At 33.7% G+C, this 14,632-nt stretch overlaps 7 protein-coding genes and 7 pseudogenes across 14 annotated transcripts, besides 1 other annotated feature; 3 read left to right on the forward strand and 11 right to left on the reverse strand.

The window, feature by feature from the left end:
- Positions 1–14,632: part of a mobile genetic element that runs on past both edges of the window.
- TVAGG3_0029360 lies at positions 84–1,191 on the reverse strand (annotated as a pseudogene). The gene has a single exon. A coding segment is annotated over exon 1 (1,108 nt).
- Positions 1,398–2,352, reverse strand: TVAGG3_0029370 (annotated as a pseudogene). Its single transcript has one exon. A coding segment is annotated over exon 1 (955 nt).
- Positions 3,232–3,863, reverse strand: TVAGG3_0029380 (annotated as a pseudogene). The gene has a single exon. A coding segment is annotated over exon 1 (632 nt).
- Positions 3,954–4,427, forward strand: TVAGG3_0029390 (uncharacterized protein; the record flags this gene model as incomplete). The annotated part of the gene is made up of 1 exon (XM_051220382.1): positions 3,954–4,427. One exon carries the CDS (start codon positions 3,954–3,956, stop codon positions 4,425–4,427), a length of 474 nt encoding a protein of 157 aa, XP_051105368.1.
- TVAGG3_0029400 (KilA, N-terminal/APSES-type HTH, DNA-binding family) lies at positions 4,717–5,544 on the reverse strand (the record flags this gene model as incomplete). Its single annotated transcript, XM_051220383.1, has 1 exon — positions 4,717–5,544. One exon carries the CDS (start codon positions 5,542–5,544, stop codon positions 4,717–4,719), a length of 828 nt encoding a protein of 275 aa, XP_051105369.1.
- Positions 5,633–6,244, reverse strand: TVAGG3_0029410 (organellar and viral DNA polymerase type B; the record flags this gene model as incomplete). The annotated part of the gene is made up of 1 exon (XM_051220384.1): positions 5,633–6,244. The coding sequence occupies one exon, from the start codon at positions 6,242–6,244 to the stop codon at positions 5,633–5,635; it is 612 nt and encodes a 203-aa protein (XP_051105370.1).
- TVAGG3_0029420 (organellar and viral DNA polymerase type B) lies at positions 6,369–7,310 on the reverse strand (the record flags this gene model as incomplete). The annotated part of the gene is made up of 1 exon (XM_051220385.1): positions 6,369–7,310. One exon carries the CDS (start codon positions 7,308–7,310, stop codon positions 6,369–6,371), a length of 942 nt encoding a protein of 313 aa, XP_051105371.1.
- TVAGG3_0029430 lies at positions 7,994–8,616 on the reverse strand (annotated as a pseudogene). Its single transcript has one exon. A coding segment is annotated over exon 1 (623 nt).
- TVAGG3_0029440 lies at positions 9,170–10,453 on the reverse strand (annotated as a pseudogene). The gene has a single exon. A coding segment is annotated over exon 1 (1,284 nt).
- Positions 10,766–11,638, reverse strand: TVAGG3_0029450 (annotated as a pseudogene). The gene has a single exon. A coding segment is annotated over exon 1 (873 nt).
- TVAGG3_0029460 (uncharacterized protein) lies at positions 11,656–12,432 on the forward strand (the record flags this gene model as incomplete). The annotated part of the gene is made up of 1 exon (XM_051220386.1): positions 11,656–12,432. One exon carries the CDS (start codon positions 11,656–11,658, stop codon positions 12,430–12,432), a length of 777 nt encoding a protein of 258 aa, XP_051105372.1.
- TVAGG3_0029470 (uncharacterized protein) lies at positions 12,697–13,338 on the reverse strand (the record flags this gene model as incomplete). Its single annotated transcript, XM_051220387.1, has 1 exon — positions 12,697–13,338. The coding sequence occupies one exon, from the start codon at positions 13,336–13,338 to the stop codon at positions 12,697–12,699; it is 642 nt and encodes a 213-aa protein (XP_051105373.1).
- Positions 13,364–13,762, forward strand: TVAGG3_0029480 (annotated as a pseudogene). Its single transcript has one exon. A coding segment is annotated over exon 1 (399 nt).
- On the reverse strand, positions 13,762–14,616 carry TVAGG3_0029490 (protein of unknown function, DUF4106 family; the record flags this gene model as incomplete). Its single annotated transcript, XM_051220388.1, has 1 exon — positions 13,762–14,616. One exon carries the CDS (start codon positions 14,614–14,616, stop codon positions 13,762–13,764), a length of 855 nt encoding a protein of 284 aa, XP_051105374.1.

Consider the following 14,632-nt stretch of genomic DNA (forward strand, 5'->3'; position numbering starts at 1 on the left):
TGCCGCTAGCGGCTTATTTTTATCACGAATGACCTCATTGCTGACAAAAATAAATGACCTCATTATTTTTCTCATTCATGACCTCAGAACTTAAGCTTTCTTATGAATGAAGTCTTAGTCTGAATAGAAAAGTTAAACTTCTCTTCAAATGCAGGTGTAGCAGACTTACATAAGTCGAATGCAATCTCTTGACCGTCATAAAGTGCTTTATATAACTTCATTAAACTGAACTCAGAGTCTTTGTCATATGTTCCTTGCGGAACCATTAAACCTTTATCTTCATCATAGAAACACTGAACAGAGTCAGGAAACATTTCATTAGCGGTTAAAGCAATAACATCTTGCTTCACGCCTTTCATTCTGCAGTGAAATGCAACTTCATTTAAATCATTCGTGAGTAAGTCTATGTAAGTCTTCTTTCCACAAAATATTGACTTGTATGCTAAACTTTGTTTATCTTTTGTGATTTCTGTAAAGTCGCTATGAAATTGACCAAGGTTTTTACCAATGAGAACTCTTCCATAACGTTTCTCAAACTCTTCAGCTAAACGAGGGATATCTTCATTGTAGAGATGCATACTGTCCGTATCGCTATAAAAGATGTCCATTCCTAAGTCCTCAGCAGTACAGAATACTTCACACATTATTCTCTTCGACATAGACAGAATATTAACACCAAGTGGACAGAAGTTAAAGTGTCTGCAAATGCTTTTCGTTAGCTTGAAAATAGTTTTATCTGAACCATCCAAACCTTCGAACTTCACTATATGGTTGTAGTTTCTGATGGCATATCTTATAGCATCTTTGTCATTTACTATGGTTATTTTTGACTCAATAGGAGATAGAATAGTTTTGCCATAAATACTGTTCAGAATGAGCTTTATATTTTCTTGCAAAGGATTTCCTTCTTTCTTATACTTTAACCTTAACTCAAACAACTTCTTTACTTCATCTCTTATTCTAATATCTCTGTTTCCATCGTAATAGTATCCTTGCAACACTTCACATTTGACACCTTGATATTTTATGAGGTCTTGTAATGTTATATGGTCAACATACATTAAACAGCAAGTGTTTGAACTTCTGGGAACGTTAAGTTCTGGATTTTAGTTCAGGGTCACAAACTATTAAAGGAAAGTGTCTATGTATTCCAATCTCTGTTATCTTAATGAGAACAAAGAAGCCAGACATAAACTTTTCACCAATGGGTTCCTTTTGGTCGTCATCGAATAAATGTCTCATGAGATACTCTGTGCTTAACATTTCTTTCTTTATAACCTTTGGAATACCTTCTAAAGTATAAAGTCTTGCTATAGCGGATGGATATAATGAAACAGCGTCGAAATCAGCAATGAGTTTCTTTTCGCTCTTTTGTTTCATGTTATCTGACAGCATACATCTTCCACCTTGAATACAGCGTGAAATAAATTCTCTTGGTTTATTTGAGAGGTCATATAAATTTCCATTCGGGAAGTACACTCTGTTCTCAAATAATTTGTTAGCAATTGAACAAATACTAACGTAGTCATAAACGTTTAAATCAAATTCTTTCAATATGTCATTGCGGAACTTAACAAAACCTTCTCTTAAAATTCTTACATCTTGTTTGCAGTAAAACGTGCTATATTTTTCTAAGTCGAAGTGGTTTTCATCTATTCTGCAACCTTTGATGGAATCTATGTTTTTCATAAATGTATCTGCATCCCGGATAAACTTACATGCTTCAGAAATGACACCAGTTCTGTTGTCATTTGCTAACAAAACACTGCTGTAGTAGTTATATGGAAATACTTCTTTCGGTCCTGTTTGTAAGTTAAACATAGCAGGAAATAGTTTAAGCTTCTTATTTATAACACTGTAAGAGTCTTTTATAATAATTGCCCTTCCTTTATATAAGCCAGTTATTTGCATTGTTCGTGAACCTTTAATGATGGGAGTTCCTTTCACTTCTGTCATGTGTCTTAAGATGAAGTTTATATCATAACTGAGGTTATGGAAATATATTAAACTCTTGTCAGGAAGTCGTTCCAAAAATTCTGTTGCACAGTTCTGACCCCAAATGCTTTCACTCACTGAACCATCTTCACTGTCATAACAGATGTTAAAAGCTTTATGAAAGCCGTCTGTGCTACATTCAAAGTCAGCAAAGAAAACGTGCTCAGGAATGAACTTGCACTTATTTTTATTTACTTCTTTTGACTCGGCTTTCTTCTTCAGTTGTACACAATACTTTGGAGCATATGTCAAATCTTTAAATGGTGCAAGGTTCTGTTTATATAAGTCAGTCGTATATGTGAAAAGTTCTCCATAAGAAATAGGTTCGAAATATTTGCACTCCCACAATGTTTTCATAACATCCCATAACGGTGTTGTTCTATCATAACGAACTACATATTTATCTTCTCTCTTTGTATAAATCTTCATCTGTTTCTCAATGTTCATTCCACCACAAGCTTTGAGAATTTCTATATAGTTGCGAATGAAATATGTTGTCATTGGTAATCTTTCGTTTAGCATGTAGTGGTCTTCAACAAGAAGTAAGTCAATAGTTCTAACAGTTTCACATTCTTTTGGTATGTATTCTTTATTTCATTATGTCTTGAGTCATTGAAATAACCAATGGTAACATTAAATGCTATACCTGTTGCGTCAGAAATTTCTTGTACTTTACTTTGAGGAAAGTCTCTAACACGAATGACTTCTCTCATGTGGTCAATAGTCTCTCCATCTACTCCAGCCTGAATGCAAGCATAAACGAAACAATTGTCTTCTGTCATAAGTGCTGCAGTTCTTTTGTTCAATTCATTGAAGATTTGGTAGCGTTCAAGATTTATAGGTAATGTGCAAAGATACTTCCAGAACTGACCGCTTCTCTTCTTATAAAACTTCTTTTCACCATTATCTTTCCAAAAGCTTTCTATAAGTGCTGGGTTTCCTGTTTGCTTAAGAGCTTCCAAAATGGCTTTCTGGTCATTTGTCAGTGTGCTTTCATCTCTATATGGTCTCTTTTTTGGTTTGCCTTTCTTTACATCTGACATCGTTAAGCCTTCATATTCAGTTAAATCATACATCTTTATTTCAGTAAGATTCTTTATGTTTGTCAAGAAGAAGTCATAGTGCATTTCAACAATACCTGCAGCATTTGCTTCTATCTCTGATATAAAGTTCTCCTTCAAGAGCTGATGTAGTAATGTTCCAATATTATTGAGGTTTAACGTAGAACATTCATACTTTCCACCAAGTTTATAACATACCATCCATCTCTGTTGTGAGTTTATTTTAATTTTCTCTAAGAGTCTCATGAAAACCTTACCGAAATGTTTGTGTAAGTAGTCTCTGTTTGGTTCATCTAAAGCTTCGATGTTAAAGTCAATGAGTCTATTGCCTGACTTCACATTTCTCTTCCTATTCTCTTCATCTTTCTTTAACCATCTCTCACCTTCTTTTGGTTTGTCGTCAATGGAACGAATGACATCGTTAGCTTTGCGAACTTGTTCTATAGCGCTCTTAAACATCTCTCTTCTCTGTTGTTTCAGTGTGTCGTCTCTTCTTCTTGTTTCACCAACGTTTGCATTTGTTATGTCAAACATTTCTCTTCTTACTTCATGAGGTACTGAACGTCTATGATATAAGTCAATAGCAACGTCATTTAAAGGAAATGCTCTTGCATGGACTTCGTCCTCGCCGCGTTGCGGCTTTATGAACTCATGAATTCTATCATAACTTATTGCACCATTATAGTCTTTAATGAAGTCAGCGAGTGCTTTTTTGTTTGTTGCGTAATGTTTTGCTACTTCTATGTTAGCTTCTGTTAGAAGTTGTTTTATTTCCGAGTGTTCTAACTTAGACAACTTCCGATACATCTTTAGTAGGAAATAAAAAAATATTTTTTGAAAAAATTAGATTAGATTTTTTAAAGTTATTTTTCAAAATAATTTAATATTTTTATTTTAATGAAACACATGCAAGATTGCAAGTTCTTTTCATACAATGCTCTCGCTACTGCCATCAAGAATGAGTTCAATAATGCTTCAAATGTTAATGTTATCTTTAACAAGAAGTTTGTGAAAGAATCTAAGTTTGGTCAGTATGTCAGACCATTAGCTATCGTCATTGACCGCAAACGTTATACTTCACAAGAGTTAGCAGTAGTTTTGAAACAAAAGAGTTTCTTCGTGAATGTCAAAGATACTCATTATACTGTTATAAAGAACTCTAACATTGACTTCTTCAGTATTGCTTTAAATCTTTCCGAACAGAAAGAATATAAGAAGGGTGAAACGTCTGTGAAATATTATCCTTCATCTCTGAAGACAATAACGAACAAAGATGTTATACAGAAATTCTTACCAAAGGTTGAAGAAGCTTCTATTGACATTGACGAAGGAAGTGAAATGGTTGAAGAAATAGACCCTGAAGCTATTTAAGCAAAAATATATTTTTGGTTAGTCTTCATATCGATATTTTACAACAATTCCCCAATGTATAAACTTTTCATACGCTTTTTCATAAGCTTTATATACCTTCAGAAATTTTGCATAATCTTTAGAAGCATTTAGATATTGTTTAAATGCTTTGTATGTCTTCAGAAATTTTGCATAATCTTTTACATGTTGTTCGTTCTCTTCTTCTGTCATGAGTTCCGAATATTCTAAATTCATGTTCTTTCATATGAGATAAAATTTTATAAAAAAAATAAAATTAGCTTAGATTTTTTTATTCTTCCTCTTTGAAGTTATCGAAATATTCTGTTATTTTTTCCTTCAGTAATGTTAAGTCTTCTTTGAATGTAAGTATTGTGCAACCTTTGATGTCATAGTGTGTTTGAGGAAGAGTATTTTTGACAATTTCCTTTATTTGCTCATTCGGTGTCATTGAAATCGGTAAGTTTTCACGATAGAACCAGTTTCTGTCAGATTTATATATTTTAACTAAGTCATAAAAGCTCTTGTTGTTTCTTCTGACTAAATGCAACATAACCATATCTTTATCTTCTTCTTTCTCCAACTCTTCAGTATATATCATATACCTATAACTCTTTTCCTTTCCTTTTGGTACTGAACGCGGTATTCTTTTCTGTATGCTTTTGTCTTTGGATTCAATGACTTCATCTTTTGCTTGAAGTTTCTTTTCCATCTCTCCACGTTCTGCTTTATATAGTTCATCTAACATCATGAAAATATAACAAGCATAACGAGGTGAAGCCCATATTGCTACAGCGTTTACTAAAAGTCTATGAACATAATAACCTTTCAAACCAGGAGCCAAATTCTTGCGATTTTCGTACGGAATCTCTTCTCTCGGTTTTCCGAGGGAAGCAATCATATGAGGAAATTCTTCTAAAAGTTCTTTTGTCTGTTGGTTTTCAAACCAATGATATGCTTGCTTTGTAGAACGAAGAGCGTTCATTATACTTTGCATTTGGTACATATCGTCTTTGACCGAACGAATGAGGCGAAGTTGTTTGTTATATTGTATGTATTCGTATTCTTCATTTATAGCTTCATGGACTATAACTGTTGTTGTGTTCTCTGATGTTGTCATTACTGTCTTTACATACAAAATAAAAAAATAAATAAAAATAAAACTAACTTTATTTTCTGACTTTCACAAAAGACCAAAAATAAACGCTTTACATGTATTTTTCAGCAACTTCGTCAAATAATTTTATAGCTTTATCTATCTCATCTACTTCAAACGTTTCTTTACCTTTCGTGGGAGCACCATACATTTTCTCAAAAACTTCAAGCAGTTCTGTTTCAGCAGCTCTCATATCATTAACAAACACAACCTTGACTCTATTGACTGTACTGTCATATCTTTGAGTTATATTATATGTCCTTCCTATCTTATATCTTTTTGTGTTGAAGTCCTTCGGTTTCTGAACGATATAAAGTAAGCTTTCACTGCAATGTTCTGAGTCGAATGAACCATATGTTATGAAGTTATATCCAACAACTGGGTCTAACCATAACAAAACTATTGGTATAAGACTTTTGTCTATAAGATATGCTCTTGTTCCATGAAATGCTACTGATATCATAAGCTCAGGATTTCTTGTCAAAATTTTCTGAGTTGAAGCATTTCTAACCCAGTCGTTTGTTTTCTTTCCAGATGGAGATATAATGTCTGACAAAGAATATTTGTTGTATTTCTTTGAGTATCTTACGTTTAAATCACCTATTCTAACCACTTTGGTGTCATTGTCTATCTTTCTAACTGTTTCAAACTCAATGTTTGTCATTACTGTCTTTACATACAAAATAACTAATGAAATTCATTATTTTTGTGCTGAATTCAAAAAAATAATGTTGAGGTGAAGAGGTGAGATCTCACCTGTTTTTTCACCTGTTTTTTCACCTCTTTTTTCACAAGCGTTTTACATGAATTGTACGATGTATATTTGAAATCCTAAACAATTTCGTAGCTTCTATTTCTTCTTTTAGTACATCAAAAGTTTTAACAATGCCGAAGGTTTCTTTATATTTCTTCTTGACGTCAGACAGAAGGAAATCTTCTGCTGTTGGATAGTTTTTATTAAGAAATGTCAACATATCCATTTTATCTTCTGCTGGCTTTTCTGCTTCTTTCTTTAAGTCTGCATAGTCGTTTCGCATTCTTTCGATCTCTTTGACTGAGTAGTTATATTTTCTTATTGCTGCTTTACATTTTGAACATTGCGGATTCATTTTTGCGTTATACATTGAAATAAAACCAGCTAGAACAACTAAGGCGTCAATGGTTTTCTTTAACTCAAAAGCTGCTGGTTTTATCTGTTCATTCCATACTTTACCTCTTCTATCTTTATCTCTTATCTGCCATACACATTTTGCAACTAATGAAACAAAGTTATCGTATGTCTTAAATTTTTCGGATTTGTAAAGGTCAGAAATATTTTTATAAACCATGTCGCAATCTTTGTCCATAACTTTATGGTTGCAATGAAAACCAAGGAATTCATAATTTACTTTACGTATGAATTTCTTAATTTCTACTGAGTCAGTTGCTTTGACTTCAATTTCGTCGAATTCAGGAATAGTTAGTTTTTGCTGCTGAATTTCAGGTAGTTTAGGCAAATGGTCGATGAAGTCCTCCATTTCATAAAGATACTGTTCATTTGTTTCATCTTTCGCACTACAGTCTAAATTACTTGTTAAAAGTTCTTGCTTTATCTTCTGGATTTCTGTTTCAAAAGTATATGAAGAAGGAATAAAGCTTTTCATCTCTACCAACATTGACGTAGGATTCATGACTAGCGAGTTTGGTGCTGTAGTTGTTTGAATTGTTGTTGTGCCGATTGTTGAAATCATATCTTTTATACAAAATAAAAAAAATAAATAATTTTAAAACTAACTTTATTTTTCTATCTTAAGGAAATTCATGAAAATTCGTGAGGGTGAGAAAACAGGTGAGATCTCACCTCTTCACCTAAAATATATTTTTGGTGTAAATTTATGACAAAAATAAATGGTACCATTAATAATACATGACTGTTCTCATTCATGTCTGATTTACATCTAATGAAAAAGTTTAGAAGAATTTTCTTATTCTTTCTGGCTTATTTTTATCCTTCCAGTACTCCCGCTCTAATGGTCCCAGATGTGTTGGCTTTGACTCTCTCAAGTTCTTAGATGGTATAACATCTTCAACGCCTCCTTCATATCTTACTTTATAAGTGTCATCGTTTATGTTGTAGCCAAGTATTTCAATAACCACTCCTCGCTTTGCTTCGTCAATGGTTTCAGCAAGTTTGCCATTAGTACTTTCAACTAATTTATGTCGAGGGTAAAACGCAATAGAGTCGTCAGCAGCTTTTATAAGATATCCATTACCTTGCGTAGAGTCTACGATATAATAGTTTCTACTTAACCTTAAACGTTTCTTTGTCAACGGTTTGTCGTCAAGAACTACACGAACTTTTGTACCAGGAATGAGGGTAAATTGTGTTGAATTTCTGATATTTTGTGTTTGGCTTCGTTTCTTTTGTATATACTTTTCTTCTTGTTGTTGTGTCATTGAATTTGGTGTATGCCCTGTTGTAGAATGTGTTGAGGAATTATATACTTCGAGAAAATGTTTCATTGTTTCTTCGGTAAAGTCTCGCTCTTGGTTTAAATCTCTGAGCGTTCTTATGAAGCGGTTTATGATGCCGAGTATGTTATGGTTATGGTCTTCAGTAGTGTAGTGAGTTATGTTATGCTTAATGAGAAATTCTGTGATTTCGTTGCTGAGGTAAGCACTGTCTTGGTCTGATGTTAAAGTACTTGGGCTATGTTCTGCTACAAACTTTTGTAAAACTCTTAACACTTCACGAGTTCCTTTATTTTTCATTGGATATGCATATGCTTTACGAGTGTTAACATTAATGAAGATGAGGAATGGTTTATGTCCTCCTTTTCTGCTTTGAATGAGAGTGTCAAATTGGTATGCGTCAGGAGTGTTGGAGTAAATTGGTAAAAAGTAGTCGTAAGGGTTTATTTTTGTTTGATGTACAACATTTTTGTCAAAGAACCTTTTCACTTCAGCTCTGTTAGTAAATCCCCAACTCTTTGCAGCTTCATTGAACTTCTTAAATGACCTCCATGGATGTTGTTCGAATACTTCTTTCAAGCTCATTTATGTAAAGTTAAAGATTTTATTCAAGGCTCAAGCGCGTTCATTGAACGCGGTACCATGCGAATATAGTCACAAATGGTGGCATATAATCTGCACCCGAGCCTGTTGGATTTGTTGTGAAAGTGTGTGAATGATTTCCTGCGGTTCCACAGAAAATACCTGCGCTTGAATCTACTGGGTCGCTTGAAATATCCGATCTATTCATTCCCTGTCTATCCGAACCTGCTGCAAGATTTGTATAACCTCTTTTTGTTATTGAATGTGAATGACTACCTGTTGTGTTTGTAGTTCCTGTATGAGTGTGCGGTGGAAGGTTTGCTTCTTTAATTTTCTTCGAACCTCCTGTTTGCTTTGAATATCTAGCACAGTATAAGAATTTATCTACAATCTGCTTCCACGTACCAAAACCTAAAACTGTTTCTGGATTTGTTGAGTTCATTGATGTATAAATAGAGCCTATAGGATATAATGTTTGAAGTATTTCAGTCTTTAATGTTTGAAGCTCTGTTTTGTCGGCTTTCTTATCATATAAATCTTGAGCAGTGAATTTAACATTATTTTCATCATCCATGACATAAACATTTTTACAGCTAATTTTTTTCTGTTGTTATGTTTTCATTCGATGTTAAACCTTGTGGAAAGTTAGGAGGTTTATAATATAATGCATCCCCATCAGTTCCGCCAACCGTTCCTTCAATACTTTCTATAGCAACAGTTGAGAAGGAGTTATGTGTATGTTCTTTATCTGCTTTTTTATCTAACATTGCTGTAGTTCATGTGTTTCAAAGTTTCTGACATGACCTTCAATGTTCATACATTTACTATTTAAGGAGTTTAGTGTATCTTTTACGCTTGTACTTGGATTCTCTAAAGGTGCACTTGAACCAAGGGTATAGTTCAATATTATGTCGTCTGCTCTAACAGTAGTGAAGGATTCATGTGTATGGTTCTTGTCGGCTTTACTGTCTAATGTAGCTTGAAGTTCATTTATATCGGAGATGTTGTGTTTATGAGATTTCAAAACTTTGTTCGTTGCTTCGAGTTCAACTTTGTCAGCTTTACTTTTAATAGCATCTTCAAAAGTTATTTTTGCCTTAACTCTCAATGTAAATCTTGGTTCAACTAATACACCGTTAACAAAGAAGTATGAAGCATAAATTTCATCGTTATAACTAAATGCTTCTAGCGCTTTACCCGTGTCATAATGTACAGTACAGCTTATGTCATAACCTTTAGCACGAATGAATTTATATCTTCTTTCATTAACATCTTCAGTGCTTATTTGTTCATCCTGTGTTAAATATCCATGGTAGTCCGTTATAATCTGTTCGTCTGAAGTTATATAATGAACGTGGTTCTTGACTTTATCACTCAGAGCTAAAAGCTCATTTTTGTCTGCTTTTTCGGCTAATTTCTCATTAATATCATTCACTTCTAATTCAACTCTTCCGCCAGAACTCTTATTATCATTAATCTTTTTCATTAATTCAGTAATTACGTCATAAAGACTATATTCTGTTTTCGGTTCTGTAAATAATGAGTCAAAATTTCTTTTCATCATTACATCGCTGACATTAATGATATCACCAATTCCTTTTTCATTTATTCTCTTCATTAATTCTGCAATAATGACGAATATATAATCTGTTAATTTATTCTCTTCATCGAGGGTTATAGAATGTTTTGAAATTGAATCATTAACTCCTCTAAATAAATCAATAACTTCAGGATACACGTTTTTAATGTCTCGAATAACCCGACCAGTATCCTGTTGTTCATGTTCTTCGTTCCCGTCGTTACGTGGTTTTATATCTCTAACCATCATCAACGCAGCCATAACCGGAGGGTTTGTTGCTATCTGTTCGAAAATCCGTCCGTTATGTACGGTATATCTAAATAATTTCTTTGTGTTTGTTAAAACATTTGAAACAAGTCTTTTAAAACCATCTACAAAATTTCCTGTTTCACCTAATGTTCTTGCAGCATTTACAAGCTCACCCATTCCCGCTTTTGACCCCAAAAACGTCCATATTGCATTTATTTCACTCTGTATAGTTGTCCATTCAGCGAAACTAACACCCGCATTCGCTAAGCTGAAAATGAAATTCAGTGGATCGAACTTAATTCCACCTTCTTTTTCAATTTCAACGAACTCACTAACATGAGATTTTAAGTATTCTTTCGTTAAAATTGTTTTCCCCGATGTTATGTCATTAACGAAACTATCACCGTCAAAAGTTAACGAATTCAATTTCGTCGTTGATGCTTTTATTTCATACACCGCTTTATCGATAGTTTTTGGCTCACCTTCTTTAGAAGCATATGAAACATTAATGAATGAATTATATGTATTCGTGAATGAATTAAAATCAATGATTTTCATTAATGACGCCTTTAATGATTCATTTACTGTCGAATCCCTTAAAGTAATTAATGAACTGTCATTTATGAAAGGTACACTGCAAACCGTCGAGTTTGGATCAAATGCTGTAGTTGGTGCAGGAATATTAATGATATAAGTCATTAAATCATTAAGTGACGTAAATAATGTTGTCGTTTTTGATTTAATTTCTTTAGCATCTGTTATATACGGTAATTTTATTTCTGTAGTTTCTGAATTAAAGATATTCGCTAAAATGTTTTGTAAACTGTTTTGAACAGCTGTATAAACCGTTGAATCCGGAACTCTTACGATTTCACCGTCCTTAATAAAAGGCATTGCACATGGTGTAGTGCTTGGGTCAAATCTTTTTGGGTTATGATTCAACATATATTTTAATGCTTCATAAACAGACCTATATACGGTTGCATTATCTTTTTCAATAATTTCACCGTCCTTTATAAACGGCATAGTACATGGAGTTAAAATAGGGTCAAATTTTTCATAGTCCTTCCATGTTATGTATTTCTCAGTATTTCCATCAGTGATAACAATATATTTGTCAGTAAGTGTGAGAGAGTATTGACCAAAATATAAACGTTTAGCTCTGTCAGCTTCATACGCATATGCAGCTATACTCATATTTTAATGAGAATAAAATGTTGTTCTATTTGCAAAGTACAGACCCAAACGAATACGGGACAGTAAAGCTACAAACAAACTTAGGTCTACAGAATGAGGCGCTTGCATTCAGAATGGTTGACTTCAATACTATCGCTTCATTCGTTATAACAGATGAAACAGATTTCATGGAGATTGAAATAGATGGAAAGAAGCACGAAATAAGATTTCACAATAATGTAGAATATAAGATGGAAACATTAGCTGGAGTGTTAAATGCGCTCATAAATACTACAATAAACAAGGAGAACGAAGAAAACTTAATGAATGTTAAACTTATTGCAGGAGTTTTGAAGTTCAGTTATGCGAAGGAGTTTAAGATAACACGAATGAGTCATAGATTACAACTTCTTTTGGGTGCATACCATATGACATTTCCTTTGAAAAGTGTTGACAAAACGATTGAGATGAAATCTGTTCCATATGTATGTTATGGCAATTGTTTGTACATTGAGTCAAAAATAGCTAATGTCACAGGTATTTCAGGAGTTAATAGTAAAGGTTCAGTAGAATATAAGTCTTTCTGTTATGAAGTAAATTCAATGTTCATTCCAAACGTTCCTGTCATAGCAACTCATTTAGGTAAATGGGTTCGCATTAGTCCTCATAATTTGAAAGACATGCAATTCAGACTTGTTGACTTTCAAGGAGAGCCTGTAGAACTGAAGGCACCAGTGCGAATGACTGTTGAAGTTGACTTTTTAGAAAATATTAAATGCAACAGCTTACAAGAGAACTCAGAGCTAGAAATATAAAGTATGAATGTTATGTATTAGGTCATGAACTTTGGTTGTTGCTGTTTGATGAAACAAATGAATTAGTTATGTCAGTCAAGAGCACAGAAAAATATTGTGTTAGTGAAAACTGCACCAAGTCAATAAGATTAGGTTTGCATTATGAAGATGAGTTCGATACTGTTGAAGAAGTTTTGGATAGATATTACAAATTGCTAACTTGAAATTTTTTTTGACTGACGGCGCAAAGCGCCAAGATGGGCTCAAAGAGCCCTCCTGACTGCTTTAATTTACTAAAACATATTTCAAACAAAGTTTATATTCTGTTGAAAGTTTTGTATATTCATTCGAATATTTATACTTAAACTCAACTCTTGTAGTTCCTGGTGTTTCAATGATGCGGATGTTACCTATTTTCATGAATAGTGGAGTTTGACCACAGCATTCGATTTCAGGGTCGAGATAGTCAATGACACATTGTTTCCCTGTTATTCGTGAGATAACATTTTCAAGGTCCTCCTTTGTTAGAATTATTTGGTTCTTACTTATAAGATTTACCAAAAGCTTCTTATCGTCTTTGAGTAAAATTGTTTGGTATAACTGAAGAAGGTAATGGTCTACGTTATCTGAAGGATTTGTTTGAACATTTGTGTAAGGATTGTCGTTGGCTTCTCTTGAAAGAATTTGGTCCAGTGGTGGATACTCTAACTTAACATCTGATGTAGCGTTAGCGTTTGAAGCTGTGTTTAAATTCACGGCGCCATGCTCCAAGACCGAAGGTCCCGACTTAAGTTCTGGTTCTTTTTCTTTCAAACACTCTGAACTATAGTTCTTTATGACAATATTGTTTGTCGTTCGTGAGTCAACATTTGATGTTGGTTCAATTGGAACATTAACGGCACCAGCTAAGATGGATTTGCTTCTCATTTCATATAGAATAAAAACCTTTTATATGTATGAAATGAACAATATACTCGACAAGGGTTTGAATGTAAAGCTAACGAATGAAAATATTGTTGAATTCACTGAGACAGGTGCTGTGTATAAAGATGTAGAACTACTGAACAAAAGAGCTAAGGGAAGAAGCAGGAACATGAACAAAGGGTGGAAGCCTATAAAAATTTATGTCAACGATGGCTCAGGAGGTTCAAACATAAAGTATGCAGAAAGTTATAGAGTTTATGCTCTCAAAGGTGAAAAGCCTTCATTTAAGAACAGCTATTCTAACGCATATCCTCAAAAGCTAACGGATGGGGAAGTGGATGATATGAATGACAGCAAAAATATTAACAGAAATGGCGACAGAGATGCATGGAATTTGTTTACCATCAGTCAATTGAAGGTTAAGCTTTAAAACAATGTTGGTCGTTCCCATGGAATATTTTTGACTTTAATGGTATTAGTCATGATATGAATCTCAAGGTATGAACGAGGAGAGATGAGAGACTTATATGCTTCCCAAATTTCTTCAAAAGGTAATGTTATACCTGACTGTTTCCAAATGAGTTCAATATCATAACGTGAGAAACCTTGAAAGATAACGAAGTCAGTTATGAGACGTTTTATGTTTAAAGCTAAAAACCTCCATGTTTGCATAAGTATTGCTACAGTTAAATGGTAATGTCTGACTTTAGTAATGATGTTAGCTAATGGTGAGTCTGGTTTTGAAACTAAACCTTTTCCGGCGAAGTCGTCGCAAACGAGCAGAGTGTTTGAAGGATATTTTTTGAAGGGGTATTTTGAAAGTTTTGATAGAATGTAGTTTGTCAGTCGTTTCATATCGTAAACTCCTGAGTACTGACGTAAGTGGTGTTTGTCAATAATTCTTTCCATCTCCTCAGAAGTCTTTTGCATTCCTGACTGTATAAATTCAACGATGGCATAATATTTCCTCTTGCGTCGAATGTAACGTTGAAGAAATTCAATGAGTTCACTGTCTGGAACTTTAACGACAGAAGCTTGAACTTTTGACATAAATGTTTTCGCTGTTGAGTCCATAGAGTCTGAAGTTGCTGATATAATGATTTGGTCATAATATGAGTCATTTCCTAAACGTTCTGTTATGAGTATATGACGAATGAGGTTAAATGTCTTACCTGAACCCATCTTTCCACAATAGAAATACACACCATTTGAACAGAACTCATAATCTTTGCTGAAAGGAAGAATAAGAGAAGAGTTAAGTTTGTCTGTAGTTTCATTCATGTCTTCATCTACGTCA

Source organism: Trichomonas vaginalis, chromosome IV (assembly GCF_026262505.1).
Source record: "Trichomonas vaginalis G3 chromosome IV, whole genome shotgun sequence".
Lineage (NCBI taxonomy): Eukaryota > Parabasalia > Trichomonadida > Trichomonadidae > Trichomonas > Trichomonas vaginalis.